The following is a 24,373-nucleotide window of genomic DNA, read 5'->3' on the forward strand; positions in this document are numbered from 1 at the left end:
ATGACTGACAGAAAGTGCAAAATGGTAGAGCGTGAATGGTTTGACAAGAAATTGAAAGTTATAGAAGCATGCATGACCAAAGGAAAGATAATTGCCACCTGTAGGAAAGTTCCTGTAGGAAATTAAGAGCTCATATAGCTAGCCAGTACTAACAAGGGAAACTTCCCATCCCAACACCCTCAGATTTAGTCTGAAGGTGCGCCAGTAGGTAGCATATCAAAAACTGAACACAGATCGAGCATGAAAACAGGAAGAAGGTGTACTGAACTGTGAAAAAAAGCAGCAAAATAGAAACAGTGAATGGTCCTAACTCAAGATTTTTGTCGCTGCAGCGTTGTGGTTATGTGGTTACGGTGTTGGACTATGAAGGCGGAGGGAGATCCATGTCCAAATCTAGCTCGTGCTAATTTTTTTTTTTTCCACAAAATTCATGAACTTTATGTCTGGTCATTAACATCTCTTTTCTCCTTCTGTAGTCTTAGCAGTTGTCATACTATACACTGGTTATAGAATATGTCATGTTGTATTACCATTGCAAGTAAATGCGATGAATAGTGAGAGCAGGCGACATGCCACATCGACCTTTCACAGAAATGAAAAGGAATAAGCGGATGTGAAGAATGTTACAACAAAGGAATTCAAAACTTCCAAAACGGAACACAAGAGTCATAACATGTGACATCTGTGTAGAACTAATAGTTGGTAAATAGGTCTGGAGGTCATTTTATTACACTTTGTGGTTGCAAACGGACGTTACACCACGACACAGACACAAATTTGAATACAGCGAACAGACATGTCAGTAACTGGATGGACAGTTCATAATTTTGTGGGTGAAAACAGAAAAGACGGGGAATGTTTGAGATTTGACATGGATCTGTCTGTCCCTTGGCAGTCCAATACCGTATCTACATAACCGTGATGGCGTGGCCACACACATATACTCAGTGCTGCACATCTTGAGCTTGGACTGTTCACTGTTTCTATTTTGCTTCTTTTTTTCTCTGTTTAGTAGGCCTTCTTCCTGTTTTCATGGTGTTCAGTATTTGAGGGCTATCGACTGGGCCATCTGACAACTAAATCTGAGGGGGCTGTAATGGGGAGTTTCCCTTGTAAGCAAAGAAGGGATGGCTGAAAGATAAAAGGAATGTATAGGAGGGCTGTACAAGGTAAAAAAATACTCGAAAACAATATTACAGTATGGGAAGAGGAATGAGATGAAGTTGAGATGTGGATATGACTGAAAAGAATTAGTCAGAGGAGTGAAAAATGTAAGTCTAAACGAAGGTCCTGGATTAGATGATCCCCAGAGAATTATTAAGATTCTTGGGTGCTCATGCCATGACAAAACTATTCCTCCTGGTATGCAAGATATATAACACAGGCAAAATACCCTCAGACTTTAAGGAAGATTTCATAATTCTTTTTCCAAAGAAGGCTGGTGCTGATAGATGTTAATATTATAGAACCATCAATTTAATAAGTCATGGTTGTAAAGTACTGACACGAATTTCTTACAGAATGAAAAATCTGGAAGAAGCTGACTTTGAGAAACATTTGACATTAAGATTTTAATTCGATCTGAGATGGTAAGAGACTCAGAATAGCAGATGAGCAGGATTGATAGTGTCTTAAAAAGAAGTTATAAGATGAATCGCAGCAAAAATAAAAGTGTAATGGAATGTAGTCAAATTAAATAAGACAATGCTGATTGTGTGAAGCAGTTGATTAGCACAAAATGAACCTAAATCAGGTGAACTTGAAAGTCTGCATTGTATAAACAGTAATCACAGATTATTTTGCTGTTAACTAGGATCAGCTTCCACAGACAAAATTTTGTGATCAAATCAAGTCCAGTTATAGTCATCAGTTCATAATCTAGTGACACTACAAAAGAAAGAACTTTTGGCAAATGCAAGTGTAGAAGAAATAATAATACAGAAGTTCTTATTAACACTGTCACACTGCCGAAGCTCATTTAAAAAAAAAATATTTTTTGTCTGTGTGGGTGGGTTGAGGAGAATATTGGTGATGTTAGTAATTGTTCTCATCAGAATACTTGGAGAAACTTGCAAGTAATGTGAAAAGATTATTTCACTTATTGCTTCTTTGCCCCTGGAAATGCTTGCTGATGTGCAAAATGATTAATTGATGGTTCATTGTCCACATTAACCTGTAGATCTCCATATATCTGGATGGGAAGTCTGCTCAGATGTCTGAAGAAGTCAGTAGCGTACCAACTCCAGTGGGAACATGCCCCGTAAATCATGCTACTGGTCAAATCAACACAAGTGTATACCTCTGGTGCACTGTGCTTCAATAGTTTCTTGTGAATGATTGAAATATTCATTCCCAGAGAAAGCTGTCTGAATCTGTAGTCAACAGTCAGTAGTGTGTGTATTTTCATCACGCTCAGCAAAGTAGTGAAAGCTTGATGTGATGCCACAGTCATCTACAGTTTGTGTTTTGAGTGAAATCGGCTGCACCACAAAATAATGGAAACTAGGGCATGAATTATCAGCTCCAAACCATGTACTCTTTGTGATTTCTGGTCTAAAGATAACTATGATAAATCACATTTTAAAATTACATCACCTGAATATGGTACTTGCTGCTTTCCTAACATTCTAGGTCACTGTGATGGGCAGTATTTTGATGCTTTTTGGCTGTAGAGAAGTTTCTTGATGTTTGAGAAGTTTTGTCTGCTTATTTTCCTCTGGCTTTACAACAGAAAATTGTTTATTGTCTGGTGTACAGTTAATATCTGTTGTCAAAGCTTGGTAATTGTGTTGACCATTTATTTAGCAGTTTTGCCAGGCATGTCTCATTTTAAGTTGTATCAACACTGAACCTTGTTCAGTTGATCCAGATTTAGTTATACACTACATAGAATTGGTGTACTTGTCTTGTTTTCTGAAATAAGATTAGAACGAATCTCCAGTCAACAGTATTTTTACAATCAGCCTTGAAAATATTAGATGAGTTTTCCCATTTGGGCTGTAAAGTAACTGATAATGGTTGAAACAGAGAGGATAAAAATGTAGACTGATAATAGCAAGAATAGCTTTTGAGAAAAAGAGAAATTTGCTAACATTGAATATCCATTTAAATGTTAGGAAGTATTTTCTGAAGCTTTTTATCCAAAGCAGGCTGTTAGAACTCCAGTAACTTCTCCTGGGCAGCTGGGCATCTATAGGCAGCACTGGATAAGGGTGAGGAAAAGCTAATGGGTATTCAGGCAGCCAGACTAGAAAATTTATGGCACAACTTGGCTTAAAGAAAGGGCTGGTTGCTCATACACTTCCTGATGCATCAAGAAATTGTCAGTTTGGTAATGGAAGGAAGTCTTGGGAGGAGTGGGTGCTAAAGACCTCAATATGATGCTCCGAAATAATTGCGCCACCATTATCTGATGAGGGAGACCAAGGTTTGACTAGAGTAAGCGGATTCAACTGAACGTAGGTTGCAGTAATTAGTAATTATGTAGAGAAGGGGAGGCTTGCACAGCATTGAGAGCCGTATGAAACCAGTTTTCAGACTGAAGACCAAAACAAACAACAAAACATTGCACTACATTCATAAAGGGAAAAAGGTATTACCTATTTACTTTTCAACTTCACATGGCAATGGCAATGATGATACTTGCATGTAGATGTGTAGCAACATAATGAAATATTCCAAAGGCAGTACCAGAAAAGTGTGTGACAGGTACGGTGTTTACTTAGATATTATTGCTACATGTGTCACTCAGTCATTTTAATCAATGTAGGTCCCAACCTAACCATATCTCTGGTATCACTACATATTTTGATTTCGGGGGTGGGGGGTGGGGGGTTAGACAATACACTATACAATAATGTCTACTTGAAAATCAGTGTATTTTTGCCAAAACAATATTCATACAATTTACTTTTTTTGAAACAGTTCAAATACTATGTAGAAGAGTTGTTCTTGTTGATTCCTTTCGTTTCGATTTTGAAGTTTAGCCCATCTCAACACAGAATTTAATCAAATAACTGTGAACAACACTACACACAATATAGTTACTGTTAGGAGTGTGGCAGTATTAGGAGACAAATTACTGCTTGCACAAATTGTTCCATCTTTCGTCTTCTATCGATTAAGAGTAGAATGGATATAGTGTCTTGAAAAAGAGGTTGTAAGATGAACATCAGCAAGAGCAAAACATGGTTGATGGACAATTGTCAAATAAAATCAGGAGATGCGGAGGGAACTGGATTAGGATATGAGTCACTAGAAGCAGTTGATAAGTTTAGTTGCGTGGGAAGCAAAACGGTTGATAATTGCTAAGTATAAAGATATAAAATGCAGGCAGACAATTGCAAAAAAGAAATGTGTTTCTGAAATTGAGAAATTTATTGAATTGAGTATAAACTCATTAAGAAGTTTTTTCTGTATTTGTCTGGAGCGTATAGCACTGACAAGACTACAACAGAAATTTTTGAAGTGCTGCTACAGAAGAATGCTAAAGGCTGGTTGGACTGACTGAATATCTAATAAAGAGGTACTGAATCAAAATGAGGGGAAAAAGAAATTTATAATACAAGGTAACTAAAAGGTGGGATCAGTTGGTAGGAGACATTTTGGGGCTGACTTAGGTAATGGAGAGAAATGTGGGGAGAGGAGTAAAAATTGTAAAGGGATACCAGATCTCGAATGCAGTTAGCGGTTTCAATTGGACATAGGTTACAGTAGTTATGCAGAGATGATGAGGCTTGCACAGATTAGACTAGCATGGAGATCACTGCATGAGACCAGTCTTCAGTCTGAAGACAACACTATCAGAAAGCTCAGAACTAGACAATCCAGGACTAAAGACAGCTAAACTGCCTAATGCTTGTAAACACTACTTGAAAGTCAGTGTCTTGCCAGTGTCGTATGTCAACTGTATTGTTGCCTTTCTGTCCATGAACATAGTTTCATTAAGTGTAGATTGTAGGAGATTTGCAGTTACGATAACCGAAAAGCAGATGTGAATTAATAACGTTAACATAGAAAAATTTTAAGAGATCAATAAAAGATGTTGTAAACATCAGGAAAACATTAATTCTGGAAGCATGAAAAGTAGGGTTATACTGCAATGACCAATAATGGCTACAGTCTTGATATAGTCAATAAAATACACAGGAAGAAAATTAAGGCCAAGTGTGCAAAAGCTCAGTAGTAAATTGAGCCCAGTATATCCAAAGGTCTGTCGTGAGTCCAAGGAATTTTATCTGTCATTTAGCACTTCATTCACCTCTGGCAATGTTTGTTATGTGAAAAATGTTGAGTTGCTTTGTGGTTCAAGTCCACATTACTCCGTAGGTTCCTCTGTAACTGACAGGGTAAGTTGTTCATAGGTTAGAAGAAAGTAGGTGCATACCACCTCCAATAAGACCATGTTCAGTAAAACATTATGTTATTCAAACCAATCTTCAGGTTGGTGACACCTTTACCTTATGCAAATGAAACTTGAGAAGTAACATTAGCAAAAATAGAAAGAAATAAGAAAGAGAAGTGTGTTATATTACTGCACTTAGGGAATGTTTCACAAAAAACAAGTTACACGTTTATTATGTTAATCTTGAAAATAGCTGTTGCACAGAAAACAAACTCAAATGAACATAATACTCGGAATAGACAAAACTAAAAAAAATACAACCAGTCAGGAATATATAAAATTAAATACAGTGACAGTGATATGGTCTACATACAGGATGAAACTTTCTTAAAAGATAGAGGGGACATGTAAACAAAAGTGGAACCAGCCTCACACATTTAGCACCCATCTCTGCGAAAAATAACACCCTATAATATATATGAGGTTAACGCCAAAAATTTTTAGCAGAAATTCAGAAAAAAATATAACTATTACAATATTTTAAAATACTTTCCGTAAACACTTATACATTTCTCCATCCTCTTTAACCATTTACAAATTGTTTCAGTCCAAGCTTCTTTAGGGAAGTCTCTTCGAGCACTGTTGTGTGCTGCAATAGCCTCATCGTTGGATGTTAAACGCTGCCCATAAATTCTTTTCCTTCGGATTTGGGAACAGGAAGAAGTCGATGGGGCCAGGTCAGGTGAAAAGAGTGAGTGTGGTCACACACACACTTTCTCCTTCTGCAAGAAGTCCATTGTTCTGGCAGCTATTTGTGTTGACAAATTGTCATGATACAGATGAAGGTGCCGCTCATCAACTTTGGGTGCTGTGACCTCCATGTGGCTGTGACTTTTGGCAGATATTTGATCACATATCACTCAGCATTGATTGTACGATGTGTGTCCGGGTTCACAGAGGTGAGATAACCCATCTTGGTGAAGAAAGTGACCACCATCGCCTTTCCAGAGCTCCTACTTCTCTGAAATTTTCATGGGTGGTTCCTTACTTGGAAATCATCATAATGCAGACTGCCTCTTCCTTTCAGAGTCATAATGGCACACTCATGTTTTGTCACCAGTGTCTTTGGACCACTCTTTGTCAAATTTTTCAAGAATAAGATAACTCCAATCCATTCTTGTGTTGTTTTGGGCTTCTCTCAAAGAATGTGGCATCCAACACGCATATCTTGTGTTGGGGCTTGAAGGATCATGAACAATGATCCACACTACAATTGATCCAATATTTAGAGTCCCTTTAATGTCATAAAATGTGAGGTGAGGTTACTCTTCAATCATTTTCCCCACAAAATTAATGTTTTCTTGGGTCATTTGCCATTGCTGGGTGACTGGGGTAAGGTTCATATTTGATAGACTCGCAATCCCTTGAAAATTCACAAAACTAATTTCTAACAGTGACCAAAGAAGGGACAGTACACCAAAAATATATTCCGGAGAAGAGTGTCATTCTTCTTCATTTAACTTCATTTTGTAGTCGTCATCAGTATGCTTGCGACAGAATGCCTACCTAATATGTTCCAAAATGCTGTGCATAAAAACAAGATTTCCCATTGTTAATACCTTGTGTTCTGTTGATGGTGAAAAGGTACAGGGTCAAAGTATGAATATTACATACTTCCTCCTGCTTAGGTAAATGGAGCAAATCAGTTGCTTCTTTTTGCATTTGATATACCGTATTTACTCGAATCTAAGCCGCACTTTTTTCCGGTTTTTGTAATCCAAAAAACCGCCTGCAGCTTAGAATCGAGTGCAAAGCAAGCGGGAGTTCTGAAAAACGTTGGTGGGTGCCGCCACAACTAACTTCTGCCGTCGAATATATGTAGCGCAACACAGGCATGCTTTGTAGGCACAAAGACAAATACTGGCACCAAAATCTCTGCGTCAGTAAATAAATTTAAAAAAAAAAAGTGGAAGACGAGCCTTTTTCCTCCGCCCAGAGTTTCGACCACTGCATTTTGGTACATTATCCAACGAAGTAAATACAAATTCTGTATTGTTGATCTTCGACTAGAAGAAGGGATCGGTTGGTAGGACATGTTTTGAGGCATCAAGGGATCACAAATTTAGCATTGGAGGGCAACGTGGAGGGTAAAACTCGTAGAGGGAGACCAAGAGATGAATACACTAAGCAGATTCAGAAGGATGTAGGTTGCAGTAGGTACTGGGAGATGAAGAAGCTTGCACAGGATAGAGTAGCATGGAGAGCTGCATCAAACCACTCAGGACTGAAGACCACAACAACAATCTTCGAATGTAGCAGCATTTCAATGTACTACGAAAATCCGACTGGCAAGACTGTTTGGGATGTTTGTCAATATGGCCAACTCTACGTTCTGAATTTTTTCCTACCTGTGATAAGAGATGGTTGCTAATAGGAGCTTCTATGAATTGTGAATCACATGTAGTATTCTCTTCGCCATAAGATTAATATGAATATAAACATTTTGCCATGTATTGTTTCATGTTTGCTACTATCTCATTTAAATCCTGTCTGCCTAATAAACTACGAAACTAGAGTGAGACAACAGCAAACGCGGAAGAATATACATATCATGTCATGTTTATATTCTTATTATTCTTATGCCTGATAGTGATACAGTCAGAAATGAAGCACGGCAACTGACTAGATTTTTAAATCTAAGATGACTCTAATTTCTGTGCAGAATGTAATGAACTAAAGAGGCACCTGCAAAGATTTTCAAACGGAGAAAAATTTTTGCTAAAATTTCGTTCAGAACATCATCTATCATACACAGTCTATTATTTGGTTCTTGTTGATCATTATCAAAGAAAGCAGTAGTGTAAGTAACAACAAATGTTTCGCTAATGAGACGATTCCTCTGTATTTTTTATTTGTAAGCTGCGGTAGCACGCACAAAAGCAAGCCACGCCGCGAGCGGCGACAGGCCGTAAACACGCACTATCAGAATGCGACAAACAATGCATGACACAGTACAGTAATGCATTTTCAGCTTAGAGTGACGTAAACACCTATAACAAAGAGAACGGCACTTATCAGATCAAAGAAAAATAAGCAATCAATTCAAACCAGACGAAGCACGTGAAAAAGGAAGGATATCCGTATAAATACGGACGGAGCGCGTGACGCGTAGCAATGGCTACCTGGTAAACCGTAACTGCTAAGCTTACGACTCGAACCAAACTACTGCAGCTGTATCGTCATTTATTCGACCTAAATTGTGTCTCATATTACAATTGGACGAACTTTGTTTCGATTTGGAGGTGCGACCTAAAACTTTTCTCTCCCCTTGAATTTCGAGTCTCAAATTTCAGGTGCGGCTTAGATTCGGGAAAATTTTTTTTTCCTTGATTTCGAGTCTCATTTTTCAGGTGCGGCTTAGATTCGAGTGCGGCTTAGATTCGAGTAAATACGGTAGTCTGTGTTGGACTTGATGGGAGGCACCATTAGTTTGTGGGCAGTTCTTGAAAAATTTCAAAGAAAATAGCTTTTTACTATATTGTTGCTGTCACCAGTGGACCAGAACTCAGCCAAGGATTCCAAGACAGCTACATACAGCAAATGGCTGAAATTTTTGTGACATATTCCTGAGATCCTGAACAGACTTGAAAATATTCTTGATATCTTTATCCGTTTCCATTGTACAAAGGCTCAGAGTTACCCTACTTTTACACTTAAAATCTGGTACAAGTAGAAATCTGAATAATAAGTAACCACAGCAAATTGCTCAGATTTTAGTGATGTGTTCTCTAGGTATTTATCTAGAAGAGCCATCTCCCCGTTCGCAAAAATCTTTATCCATAATGGAGAAAAACCCCAAAAGCTTGTGTATTGGGTGCCAAAACCGTGCCGCAGAGTCCAAGATGGCTGTGCACAACAAATGGATGTAATTTTTACGTGGTATTCCTAAGATCCCAATCTCAATCGCCTGTGAAAATTTTCTTCATATCTTTATTGATTTCTGAGATACAGAGCTTCAAAGTTATCGTACTTACAAGGTAAAATACACATGTCAAATCTGTTGTGAGGCAAAAATTAGTATGCAGAAATATGCTGTAAAGTGTCTCTGTTATCACCTGTTAATCTCATGTTGTACTGAAGCACATGCAAAATTTTTGTGCATTAAAATTATGGTCTGAGGTGTAAAATTAGTTTTGCATTTCTTTAATTTACTGTAAGTAAACTATCTAAATTTTACTGACCAATACATTTTTCATATTATTTACATGCCTTGCTGTAGCAGGGAAAAAGAGGAACCAGTGGAAAAATGCTCCTATGAGAGCACAAAAAAATGTGCATATGTCTGTTTATTTAAAAGACTCTGAGTGAAAAGTGGAGTACCAGCTGCCTCATTCTACCTTCCTCAGCTTATTTAAAAATTTTCCAAAAACTTTTGGCATGAGAATGTATTCAAGCTGTTTTATGCTGAGAGAGAAGAAGAAAGTGACAGGGGCAAAGTGATGGAAAAGTAATAAATGCTGGAAGATACTAGACAGTGCTTATGTTACAGAAAGAGCAAAGTAGACAATGGTATGGTGAGAGAGAGACAGGGAATCAGTGCCAAGGAACACAAGGAACATAGTTGACAGTGACAGAACAGTGCTAAGAAAAGAGCGAAGGAGACAGTGCCAGGAGGGAGGAGTAAAGAGAAAGAGAAATTGAAAGTGGAAGTGGGTGAGAGCCAGTGATAATGAGAGACAGAGTATATGTCAGTGACAACAAGGAAGAGAGAGATAGTGATAGTGAGAAGAGGGGGCAGGAGTAGGAAGAAAGAAATGAGATATTAGCAATAAGAACAGCTTTTTGGTGATATACAGGGAGACAGTGACAGTGGGAGAAGACAGTTGTAGTAGGATAGAATGAAGGGGACTGCGGCTGTGGCACAGGAGACAGTGACAGAAAGACACAAAGACGTAATGACAATGAGTTGGGCTGAATAAATGGGTGAGAAAGGGCAACTGGGAATGGATGGGTATGAGCAACTTACAATGGTGGACTAGTGTGTGTGTGAGTTGGAACTTGTGGAAAAAGTGTGAATCTGTTCCCAAAGTTTTTAAAGGTGCTGAGGAAGGTAGAATGAGGCAGCTGGTAGCCCACTTCTCAGTCAGATTCTCTTAAATACACAGGAACATATTCACATTTTTTGGTCCCTATAGGAGCATTTTTCTGCTGGTATATCATTGCATGAAAATCACAGCACACCAGATTCATTTTGCACTGTGTCTGACTCAGCACTGGCTGCATCTCCCTCATCGTTTGCAGTGTGGTTTAAAATCCATTGATAGGGGAATTGCCGTGAGCATGCGCATAGATATATAATAATAATAAAATAATAATAATAATGCTGTTTTCAACTGAAATAGACCCATTTTCAGCAGGATTTCGGTTTAAGAGTGGGTAAAAACTTTTGGCACAGCACTCGTATAAGCAATAACCTTTCAGTTCTTCATAGATCAGAAAAGGGGAGCTGTATGAACATTATAGTGGAGATAGATCAACACACTTAAAAGAAAAAAAAGAAAGTAAGTTTGAGAACTTTGACAAAGATGACCCTGAATTCTATATTGAACAAAAACTGGCTTCACCAAAGATAATAAAGTGCAGTCACTGACATAAAAATAGATAGATAATATGAGAGTTACGCAGTGGCATCACAAATTTAATAAAGCAAATCGTCATATATCATAAATAACATTAATAACCTTGTAAATGTAAGTAAATAGTGTCCAACAATAAATAACTATATATATATATATAAACTTCATTTTATACATGTGCTGCTTGAAAATGAGCCCTGCTCGAAACTAGTTGTGGAAAATAAAATTACACAGAAAAGAGTAAATTGCAGCACTTGTGAAATACATGTATAAAAATGCATTTTAACCCAGATAGTCCTGAATTATATGTTTTTCAAAATTGATTTATATCTTATCTACATTCATACACAAGGTTGTAAGGAAGAAAGTAAAAACAATTTTGAGTATTTATTTTTATTTAGTGTTTCCAAAAATGGGTGTCCTTCCAGAAGGATGCCAGGACAATAAGGGAACATGTTTTTAAAGTATATGACATTGCACAATTAACTTGTTTTGATTTTTATACTATCAAATAAACACAAATAAATTTGAATTATGGGCTATAACAGCTAATAAATACAAAAAACAAAGAAAATAACCTATACACATATTTTATGCACTAGTACGATAAGACAAAAAGCAACAAACATGAAGTGGTTCATCACATTTTACATACATAGTAGTAGTTTTTTTGTGGCAACTTCGACATTTCAGTGCTTCCTTTTTTTTGTTATCTTGTCTGTTGGTAATTCAGCAACATAATGTTCTCTTCCATCAAATCTAGAATCTAGTTTTGCCCTCTTACTAGGATGTCCCCTGCTGGTAGTGACTCTTTTGTTACTTTCAAGAATTTCAGTGACAGTTTGACGACAAAATGTCAGATGATCTATGGGTTCTTCGTTGTGCTTGTAACGATCCCAGGCATTTTGCTCTGCAATGTGTATAAAATGTGCAATGATCGGGAAATACCACTTTTTCCCTCTTATAGAGCATCTATATATGGATACATTTTGGTTACCTCGATCTATGCCTCCCGTATGAGTATTGTAGGAGTGTAATAAGTTAGGTTGAGGCATGGTAATCCTTTTATTTTGTTCCCTAGAATATCATGCTACAGAGCGTAGTGGTTGCACTCTGTCAAAATTGGTGGCTACAGTAACAACATTGTTGTCATTCCAATGTACAATGGAAATCCCAGATGCTGAGTCAGAACAAACTTCATATGATCTTCTGTTTTCTTTTATCATTTTATCTACAGATGATAGAGTACAATTCTTAACTCTGTTTCCTCTTATTGTTCATGTTGCTTCCACGCCCCTGTCTTTTAGGTCATGTAGTAGTTCAACGCTGGTAAAGAGGTTATCAAAGTATATTCGATATGGAACATGTGGAAGTAACTGGTCAACATAAGTCATTACCACACCGTACCCAATACCTTTCGTTTCATAATCCTTACTACACGTGCCAGGTCCTTGGTAGGGTTCGAGCCAAATAATATATCCACCAATTCTGCCTCCACACCAAAATTTGAATCCGCATCGGATTGGTTTCCCATTTATGAATTGTTTGCACCCGTGACTTCCGAAGTATGAGACCATCGATTCATCGACAGAATGATGCTGCACGTGAGGTGCAAATTGTTTGAATCTATCATTCAGCATACACAGTAATGGGCGGATTTTCCCAAAACGGTCTGAATTATCTAAATTGTCATTGTTGCATACATGCAAATTGGAAAAGATAAAGTCAAATCGATCTCTGGACATGGCATTTGTTATGAGGTCGTTGTGACCATCTTTATCTGATTGCCAGTGCACCTTTCTGCGTGACACTGTTACATATCCACTTAGCAGAAGTATTGCAATAAACACCAACCTCTCATCTTCTGAACAATCACCTAGTCTGTTTCTCTTGGCTGCGTACTGATTTGTGTAAGTGACCATCATTTGAAGCACTTTGTTATCAAAAAACTGTTGGAAATATTCAAGCAGTCTTCGCCTTTTCTTCATTGCTATTGTGAACATTAGAGGCCATACATATGTTGGATTAACTATTTCACCACTTTTCCAGTTATATTGCTTGAAATTTAGAACTTTATTCTTCGATAGCCTTGGTGGTTTGTTTGTGGTGGTTGTTGTTATTGTTGCTGTTTTTGTACTGCTGGAGGGTCCTGGAACAACATCAGAGGTAAAGGATTGTTTCCTTGTTGCATTCACAGCATTAAAATTGGTAGAAATGGCCAAATCACGAAGCGCAGTAGCATTGAGCTGACTTGCTGGTAATTTTTCTGCACTTGGATTTTCTTCAGCACCCGAATCTTCATCTGTTATGTCATCAGTTGAATTTAGAGGAGGGTGTAATGTTACATTCACACCAATATTAGGTATTTCCTCATCTTTTGATTCTAACATGTCCAAAAGTTCCATCAGTGAACATCGTTTTCTGTGAATACAAAATGACAACATATTACCCTGATGTCCTTCTGGAAGGACAGTTGAAAACATTATTGAATTACAACTGACGAAAACTTTCAATCGTAATATAAACCCATCAATAATATAGGTTAATTCTTTAATATATTATATGACAAGTTTCAGAATTATTGACACAATATGAAAGAAAATATGCATACCCATTGATGTCAAGGTCAGTCAGTTCGTACATGGTAAAATCGGCCCTATTTTCAAGACACAGTTTCTCACTCACTATGAACGACAGCGTCAAACTGACTGTCGCAGCGTGCAACTGACTCTGCCTACGTCATATAACAATGCGTCACAATCCGTTGCAACAACGCGTTATTCGCAAAAATAAATAATTTCGTCAGAGTGATGTTGTCCTTCCAGAAGGACGACAGGATTATCTGGGTTAATTTATTGAAGCTGCATAATAGTGTGTACAAAATAAATAAATAAATAAATAATATTCCCTACCATTCTCTGGAGCAACATTGCCTCTGAATGTACCCTTAGATAATATGGACAGTGATTGTTGATGATCACTTGTGGTTCTCCACACCATAACAAAATTATCATGATAAATTTGATGATACCAAATATGAACTATGTTGTATTAATACCTACAGCATCATTTTATGGCATCACTGGATTTCAGTGTGATGTTTCAACTCTTTGCCTTTACAAATGTCTGCTTTTGTCTGTGTATGTGCGGATGGATATGTGTGTGTGTGTGTGTGTGTGTGTGTGTGTGTGCGCGCGAGTGTATACCTGTCCTTTTTTCCCCCTAAGGTAAGTCTTTCCGCTCCCGGGATTGGAATGACTCCTTACCCTCTCCCTTAAAACCCACATCCTTTCGTCTTTCCCTCTCCTTCCCTCTTTCCTGATGAAGCAACCGTTTGTTGCGAAAGCTTGAATTTTGTGTGTATGTTTGTTTGTGTGTCTATCGACGTGCCAGCGCTTTTGTTTGGTAAGTCTCATCATCTTTGTTTTTTATATATATATACAGCCTTCGAGCTGCAGGTATCGATGACAGTTACTGTTAATATACTACACTTTTTAATTATATTGAATAATTCATGAACTTATGTGAAGCGTTAATCTTTTTCAGAATTACATTTATGGGGGCTCTTCTGACAGTGGAAGTGAAAGTGATGATACTCAAGCAAACTGCCCTATCTGCTTTGTTTCCCTACTAAATCGAGAAGTAGCCACACCGGATTCATGTCAGCACTACTTCTGCTGCCCATGCCTTAAACAGTGGTCAAAGGTAAGTGCATTTCATCTTATTCTGTAAGCTATTAAAGTAATACAAACAAATATGTGCTAATTAACACTTTGTGTGATTGTTGTCGTATGACAGAGAGGTGCTATATTTCTTTTGTAGGAACTATGGAAAATCATTACAGATGTTTACTTCTCAGCACCTTTTAAGTCATGTAAAAAGTTGTTGCTGAAACACTTTCATACTACCTTCTATCATTGATTCTGCTATCGAACTAAGAAATTTTTTTTGCAAGAGTATGGTAATTTGTGGATTATACGGCAACAGTTGAAGTTCACAACATAGATCTTCTGTAACTGTCATGCTCAAATTGTTATTATTTGTATTTAGTGAGAATCTGTCTGAAATAAAAATTTCTTACAACACAATACATAAATAATACAGAGCCGGGCAATAAAAGTGGCCCGGAGAACAGAGTTCCAAGGTACAAACAAACACAGCAGAGGAAAAGAAATGCTACTAACTTTACTGTAGCAGGCATTGAAAGTGACCGCCATTCACCTCTTGGGACTGTTGGTCCCTGGTCAGCAAGTTGCTGAAGGCAGATCAAAGCTGGACTGCTGGAATTGCTGAAAAGTCTCATCCAAAATGTGCTGCTGTTATGAAGACTATGAGGGTTACTGTAGTGCACCTTAGACATGAGGGCTACCCACACAAAATAATCACACACTGACAAATCAGGTGACCAGGATGGTCACGCTGACCTCTGCTAACAACTCTCTCAGGTGTGAAGATCGTGTAAATATGCTCCAAGGTTCAGCCAGCTGTATGGGCAATGGCTCCATCATATACACATACATTCACGTCCACTCATTACCACAAAATGGTTATTTTGTGATACCTTTATAAGTTCCAGCAGACATTTTTCATGACATTACACTAAATAAAATGGGGCATTTTATGTTTGTGGCATTATGTGCTGAGCTGTTAAACGCCTGTTAGAATAACAAGCAGGTAAAGAAAAAACCAATATGTACATTTCTCTGCGGAAGACATTAATTTTCCAAGAAGCCTACGAGAGGCTGCTTTCTTCTTTTAATACATGAACAACAGTCTGCTTGCAGAATGACAAGATATTGGCCTCATCGCATCACTTAATTGTGACTAATGATGCTCTCAACTGTATTCGAGAATGTAGAAGTCCTGTAAACCATACATGGCAATCATTTTGAGCCCAGATAAGCAATATTCTTATAACATGATATCTCACCAAACCACACACTGTTAACTCTATTCATGTTCCAGTGTTCTCATTGGTAGCTCAGTGGTGCATTTAGAATGTGTGTTGGTTAGTTGTGGCCAAAAAGAAGACTTAGTTTCTATTTGTTATTGTCTTGTAACACTGTCTCGTGATCTCGCCACTCACAAGACATTCGACCCAAACCTTCCTGTCCTGTAACAGGTTGGGAATATATTTACAGAATATTTGAAAGTAATTATGGAACCTAAAAGAGAAATTTACTCTAGGAAATCACTTAAAAATTATAATGTGAACATAGATTTTTGATGGGTACATAATCAATAGAAATATTTGTTGACACTTTCCTAGAAGGCACTTGCATTGGGAGAAATTAACTGCAGCCTCTGTATTTGAACTGTATCATAACCAAGATAAATAAAAATTCCATATGTTTATGTGTAAAAAACTGTTTTTGTCACCTCAGTGTAATTTGTTTCATTTAGTGTGATACATTTCTCTTCATAATGTTTAAAAACTTTAATTTATACACAAATGCATGTCATGTCTCTTTAGACTTTTTTTAAACCTGTCCTGGTGGATCTTCTCGTACCCTATCCCATTTCTTCTCACCACATTCTTCCATTGGTTAAAAGTGTAAAACACTACTCATGCTAATACCTTTTTTGCAGACTGTAACAACATGTCCAGTTGATCGACGCAAATTTAAGTTAATTCTTGTCAGGAATAATATAGGAGGACAAGTTATTCGTGTAGATCCAGTGGATCCAGTTTCTGTACAGTCATTTAGTGACAATGATGATGATCCCACATTTTGTCAGGTATGCATGAAATTTTAACGTTGTTTTTTAATATATATAATTTTTTTCCCCCAAGTCAAGTAACCACACGTTCTCCACAGTAGATGCATTCTATTATCTTTTATTTCGTTCTTATTGTTAATATTGTCTTTGTAGCGCATAATGTAGTTTAACATACCTTATTGTAGCTGTGGTAAATAGAGTAGGCTCTTCTTGCCAGGTTTGTGTGTTATATGTGTTCTGTTTTATATGTGATAATGAACATTGAATAATTCTTGGGGTAATGATTTGTAGGTGATGTATGCTATGCATCTCTTTGGCAAATAATGTAAATAATCTTTTGATACCACATATTCTACACTAAAGTGAAAGTGATCTTTCAGTCTTCCTGAAGCATTAGCTTCCAATTGCGTAAATAAATTTTTGGTTCACAATAACAACAAATGGAGATTATCCAATCTTAGTGGTTAAAAAACACAATTCTCCCAAAGAAACGAGTAAAAAGTCCCCTTTGATTTCATCTAAAAATAATGACCTCTATAAAACTTGTAATAAAATCTGAACAGTTACATGTATTTTTGTGAAATATGTTCCGAATTTTCCATTTCATATTAAATCTGTTTACTTTTCTGACCAATAATAACTAGCTTTCTGCATGTTAAATTTGGATTGGGGGAGGGGGGGGGGGGAGGAGGAGGAGGTGAAGGGAACCCAGGGAGTATATATTGCACAGTGCATGTACTGAGATTTTTCAGTGATAAAACATTGATTAATGTGTAATTATAAAAATTAAATGATTGCATAAATGTTGCCCAAAAATTTTTAGATGTAGTTCTTTTCTGCAACAAACAGATTTTATTTCTTTTGCAGTAGGATTCCTTCCTTGTGGTCTTTGCGGACAGATGTAGTCATAGGAGCTAAAAAAGTTAAATATCTTACTTTAGTTATGGTAATGTTATTTGTCCCCAGTCAGGTCTGTGGTTTCGTTGTTTCTTGTATTCAGTAATATTTTATCAGTGATACTGAAAAACTCTTTCTTCTGTGTTATAACAGTCCTCCTTTCATCCAATTAACAATTAATCACGAGGTCAAAATAATCAGTGCCATTCATGTATTTATTGTATTCCAAAATGCCATTTTTCTAGTGCTGTTGTGGGATATTGGAATCATGATGTTTTCTGTTTGATGTCACATATTAGTATAAATGCTTTCCTGGATAACATGTTTTAGTTTTTTAATCTCTCTTTTTCCCCTCTTAACTTTTTACGCATTGGTATACATAAAACACAAGGTAGTAATGTAGCTCAGAATTCTGTAACATCAAGAATTTTTCTCACAGTTTGTGGTGATAACTGTTGAGGGTGGTTGTGAATGTGCCTTCAGTTTACCACAACATACACCATTTTGTATGTACAGAAATTCAGGACATGCCTAATCAATAGATTGTTGAAATTAATTACCAAAGAGGAGTGTGAAGATAAATGTAACTTGATATTATCTGTTAAACAAAAACACCCAAAACAGACTGACGTGTGTGTGTGTGTAAAGACATAAACCAGTCTTTGTTAGATGAATATCTTCTGGCAAAATGTTGTAATCCCCAAAATTCAATTTTCTTAGGAGAGAAGAGAAACAAGTAAATGAGCAAAATGTTTGTGAATGCTTATTCTGCCATTGTGAGTTTAAATGAGTTCATTAGTTACTAATGTGCAATATGTGCAATACTAATGTGAATCTTTAAAATCAAGATAAGAAAGATGATTGTCGGATTTCCATGCAAAAAAGTTTAAAGTCTTAACAGAAGTAGCACAATTTTGCAGGTTACAATGTTTACACCACTGTTTTATAGGTTTTATTCTGTATAAAAATTATGTAACAGAAACCATAATTGCAATTTGCATAACTCATTGTTAGAGCTTCCCATTCTTTAAAATAATTCACTGAACACTAGAACTGTTGTTACAAAATAATGTTTTGGAAAGATTATGCATCACATTGTACTCCACTTTATCTTTAGGCTCTCATAAAAGGCTCGATATTTTTCAGAAATGTTTCTACGTGTCTTGCAGATTAGCTTTCTTTTCTGCAGATACAGACAGTGGTTCTCCATACAGTCTGCATAGGCTATTCGAGCTAATTATCACAGGCAGAAATGTAATGTTGTTTGTACCCCTAGAAAGTTTTGCTAAGTTTGCGGGGTACTGAGGTTGCAAGTAGCTGTGATTCTTGCAACACTGAAGTACTGTTGGTGAGTCTAAGGATGTCTTTCTTCAAACATAATAAATTATTATGCATACACACTCAGATCAATGAACTCTGCTTGCTGCAGGTGTCAGACCAAAATCAAGTTGTTTGGTCTTACAGCTGCTATTACCTAGACCCATTCAGATGGCTCATACACAAGATAATGATTCTTGTTTTTCTCAATTAATGTAAAGTCTTGATTGCAAGGCAAAAAGCTGTCCCCGGTGATTAGAAATTTTTGGTCCACGGATTTGAAGTATTTGGAGGTCAGCAGATATTGATCCAAAACAACAGTTTTTCCGTTAATGTTGTGTCCCTTACATCAATGTGACCACAATACTAAAGTTCTTTCTTCACCCAGTTTTAGTACTGAAAATTTAGGAGGCAAGAGGTAACGTGTGCTAATCCCTATCAGGCTACATCTGCAACACCTTATTGTCATGAATGTTATACATTGTTTGACTGTAGGTTGGCAGTTGACATTGATAGAATACTTGCAGAATGGTTAAGGGCAGAACAGTATAGCAGCTACTGGAGGTCTATGCGTATGACAACATAGGTTTTGTTTGTTTTAAGTCTTCTCTGTATCATTCTGCAGCATTGAATATGGTGTTTCAATCCAGAAATGATACAGTTTGCTCTCTTCTTCAATATTCTTTTTTTCTGTTTCATTTTCACTGTTAACTAACTGAAAGAACAGTATGCCACAATACACACGTGTTTGAATGTGGTAATCCAAAGCGTAAATTGTACTCTCCCCTGAAAATATCTTTGTATGCTCTTTCACTGCATTGTGCAATAGGATTCTCTTCTTTAAAGAGTTAGTAAAGATTATTAACATTCGAATCAGAACTCGGGCAGAGTTTTTCATTCTTATGTCTCAAGCAGTGGCTTTCTTGTTCTGGTAGCTTCTCAATGTGGTTTCTTATCAAATCCATCAGGTCATCCTACAGTTTGTTAAGATGATTCTCAATGTTTACCTCTTCTGTTTTCAGAGGGCATGCATGCCACATTTTATCTTCTTTTGGAGCATTTACAGATGTATAGCATATACCATGCACAAGGCTTTTTGATATACATTAATTTGTTCTGCTTTTTTTCTCAAAAAGTACTTAAGTGTGCAGTGTATGCACAAAATGGCCTCCTGAGTCGTTCTATGTTTGATATCTGTTATTCCAGTGCATGACGAAGCTAAATGTCTTGTTTGATTATTATATTCGAAATTGTAAAATTCTTCAAACTGCATTTTGTTATCCTCCAAACTTACACTTCTACTCTGGTATTTACACTTATAGGTAGTAATTTGTAAAGATGGCGAAACATATTTATGAGGAAAGTTAATTATAATGCAGAAGATGATAAAGGCTTAGTTACACATTAAAATATAAAGTATGTAACTATTCGTATGAGTCTCCCACTAAACATTGACTTCATTTCGCTAGATTGGCCTACAACATTTTTGCACACACTTGTTGTGCAGGAATTCTTCCAGGCAGTGGTTTTTTGTTGAGAGTCACATATGATTACACTGAATTCCATTTGTATTTGTACTCACTCCTTGTCCATTTAGTATATTTAATTTTGAATTTCCATTCTCTGTTTATGTCTTTGCACATACTCTGAAGTAGCAACACATGACTTTCCTCCTCCATTGTTACAATGTTTTTGAATCCAACTGACCTGCAGCAAAATTACAATAAAAGAAAAAAAGACGTTCGTTGTATGTATTTGTCAACGTACCTTCATACATTCTTCACTTTTACAATGTACAGTGTTTGTACGTGGAAACTCAGTGTTCTAGAAAAGTGAAGGTTACAGCGTTTTTGCCGGTGGGTATTCAGTAGAGGAATAACTTTTGGCAGAAAAAAATTGTTTTATTTTATGGCCAGTTCAATCACCATTTTTGCCAGTTTTGGTGATGTTTAATGATTACTTATTTTACTTTTTTTTACTTTTATCCTTTGTTCTTTGTATTCCAGTGTTAAGTTCTTTTTAAATGTCCGTTATTTGCACTATATTTATTAAATATTACATATCACATTTATTTGCCCTACTAAAAAGAATTAAAGTTAGTTAAATTGAATAATTAAAACAAATAACCATAAAGCCAAATAGTTTTTCAATCAAACAGTGTTTAAAGTTTTTCAGATAAAAGCATGCTCATAATCTCAAATTTCTCTTTTTCTTTACTATAATGTCACAGTACGACATTATACAGGGAATTAGTTTACTAATTAAATTTCTACTTTGAGAGATTTTGTCAGTGACCCATCAACATGTGGAAAAATGGCATGTTGTTGTCTATTTGCACATAGAAGCTTACTGTGTTCATTGCTACAACAGCAGATTGCCAAATTGTGTTACTTGAAAATGTTTGACATTGTTAGCATCAAAAATTGCTTTTCCACTAAACTCTGAAGAGAATTCCGAATATTGGCATTACTGGTCTTGGCATAGTACATAAAGGGCTTTTGACATTGTCACTATTGATGGGATTCATATTGCTTGTCCTAGGATTCATGCAAGAATGTAGGGCTGTGAACAGAGACTTAGGTGACTGTACAATTGTAAGAGCTGTCAATGTAGGCTGAAGGTGCAGTCCAGTTGTTTCAGTGTTCCTTCACCTCTTTACAGTTCTTTCTTATTTAATGTAGTTTGTTTCATAACCACATTAGTGAAGCTTTCTTCCGGCTTTTTAAACTTTGAGTACAGTTTGAGTGAAGTTGAATATATTTTTAATAAAGTAAGTTTGTGGCCACGTTAATCAGCTCAGTGTGAGTTGAATTTATGTTGATATATGAAGGTGAATTTATGTGTGTGCTGAAAAGTAATGACTCCAAATTTTTTATTCTGTCCTTTATATCGGTTGAGATATTACATGTCATGCGTATTACTCAGTTGACTTCCACGCTTCACTGATGCAAGTTGCAACACTCTGCCGCTAGAGTGATCCAAATTGTAGCTTGTAACATGGCAGTGTGTAATGTAACCATCAATCACCCTCCTTACAGTCCCGACTTGGCCCCATCTGATTTTCATCTGTTTCCAAAACTTAAAGAACACCTTCAAGGACTTCACTTTAATAGTGGTAAAGTATTGAAAGCAGGTGTGAGGTTGTGGCTCCATCAAAACAAAGTCAGACATTCTTCAATGATGCTATCAACAAACTGGTCTCTCATTGGGAGAAATGTGTTTGTCACCAAGGTGACTGTGGAAGAATTAATAAGTAGACATGAGAATAAAGATGTAGCATGTTAATAAAGTTTGTTTTATTTAAAAAGCTTTAAGAGTTTTCACATAAAATTTCGGAGGCATTACTTTTCAGCACACCCTTGCACATGTCTAATGTTTGCATTTGATAGTTGCCTTGTGTCACAACTGTGGAAGAATTGTAGTGTTTCTTAAAAGTGTGTCCCATCCTCTCACTCAGAAACTCCAAGTACAAATTTTTCTTCTTTCTGGTGGTCAGAAAGGTAGTCTTTCATATTAATTATTGCAGTGTTCAGCTTCAAAAGTTCCTTTGCAGTTGTATTCAATTTGGCTGCACATCACAGATTACTCTGCTGACTTCATGTATCTGTTCGAATAACTCAGAAGAACACAACTGGGTCAATCATCAAAATTATGTCATAAAATAGAATCAACAACTCAGCTGAACACCCAAAAGCACACATTGAGAGAACCTCAGAGATCAACGTGAACCACATCACATCATTTCCGCCTACGTGGAGGAGATATGCCACAGTGTATGGAAGTTGGATAAATTCTGCCAAAAGAAAGGTTGACCTCCTGGTATGTTGACTTTCCTAACAAGGTGTTGAGATAAAGATGTTGTACCTGTGTTTGCCAGTATCAAAATATCCCATCAACAGACCAGCATCCAATAGGATCATGCACTGTGCAAGCCTAACTCAATGGAGACAGACAGAGAGAGAGAGTGAGAGAGAGAGAGTGAGTGGGTAGTGAGTTACGTGCAGGCTACACACTATAAATTCATGGGAATGCTTTGACAACACACAAGCAGAGTCAGTGAGCAAATAGCGCGTGAGAATGCTGTCAGGTTATGTCTTTGCCAATATGTCAGCAGGTGCACACCGTGTCATTTCAAAGAAACAAATGCAGTGAGAGATGCAAAGAAATTTAAACTTTGGTATGCAGAGTGTATCTGAAAGAGAGAAAGAAACACACACACACACACACACACACACACACACACACACACACACTTACTTCAAACACTAGCTCCACCACCAAACCAAAGGTGACCATCAGAAGTTATTGATTGTGAATATTAATAACAGATGGGCAAGGTAGCATTAACTCAGTCCCTCTGTTGTTTGATCAAGGAGGCAGCAGAAGTCCATGCATAGTTTAAGCAAAGCTTCCATCTCTATAAGGTCACTTGCTAATTAAAGTCTACTGCTTCCTTGATAACACTAACATCAATATTTGTAAGCGCATTCCAGATTCTCCATGTTGTTATTTTCCATAGGATGCCAATACTGAGTCTTGTTCTGACATAGCAGATTTGCTGGGCCACTGCATGTTTGATGCTTATGCTCAATACGTCAGCCATGGTCCTGTGCTGTGACCAGTATATGCCATGCCATAACTGCAAGAAATAAAATGAACCACTGCCTTATGCAAATCAAGATATCCCATATGGATGCTAGAAGGGCACTAATCTTAGATGTTCATCAGAAAACACATTTTACATCATATTTCTGCAGAATACCACCAATCTTGTTAGAAATGCTATTTGTGTAAGGGAAAAAGGCCTTACACTTTTGGTGCCACCTTGTTATTCTCGTCACTCAACTGTGCATTGTAACTCCACCTGTCTGTTCATAGAATAAAAAAGAAAGTGGAGATCACCACATGTCGAAATAGATTCATTAATTTAACACCGAATCCAACCTCAGTTAACCGTAATAAGTTAGACAGAGGAACATGAGTGAAGAGAGAAACTACATCAAATGTTACTAAAATATCGGAGTCATTCAAAGGCAGTCCATCTAATCAACATAAGAAATCCACGGAGATCTCTATGTGATGCACACACCGACCTACTAGTGGCCCAAGAGTAGCAAGGTGTTTGGCTACACAGTATGTCGGACCACCAATATTACTGGTAATAGGTCCAAGATGGCCCCCTTCCATTTGGATCTTGAGGAGGATACTCTGGATCAGATAGTAAATACTGCATCTGTCAAACATAATTCTTAAAATCTCTGAGTATGTGTTTGTCTTCAATATTATAAAGCATATCTCCTCTACTGCAAGCTTTTTAGTTTCCATGGTTTTGGAGGAAGTAGTATGGAGCAAAAATGGAAAAAAGTCTAGTAAATATTGTCTCTGAAATTCATATTTTAAGGAATATAGACACTTGTTCTGTAGAAGATAGATTTTTCACAGTAGCAAAAATGAACAT

The 24,373-nt window shown here is 36.9% G+C and overlaps 1 protein-coding gene across 6 annotated transcripts in view; it reads left to right on the top strand.

Annotated features, from left to right (window-relative positions):
* The window catches only part of LOC124723232 (serine/arginine repetitive matrix protein 2), a 290,135-nt gene that overhangs the window by 40,414 nt on the left and 225,348 nt on the right, over positions 1–24,373 (top strand). For all 6 annotated transcript variants that reach the window (XM_047248421.1, XM_047248422.1, XM_047248423.1 and 3 more), the window contains 2 exons: positions 14,527–14,685; positions 16,570–16,719. In XM_047248421.1, coding sequence (XP_047104377.1) covers positions 14,527–14,685; positions 16,570–16,719 — 309 coding nt within the window. The remainder of the gene's footprint in view (positions 1–14,526; positions 14,686–16,569; positions 16,720–24,373) is intronic.

The sequence above is a fragment of the Schistocerca piceifrons genome, chromosome X (assembly GCF_021461385.2).
Source record: "Schistocerca piceifrons isolate TAMUIC-IGC-003096 chromosome X, iqSchPice1.1, whole genome shotgun sequence".
Taxonomy (NCBI): domain Eukaryota; kingdom Metazoa; phylum Arthropoda; class Insecta; order Orthoptera; family Acrididae; genus Schistocerca; species Schistocerca piceifrons.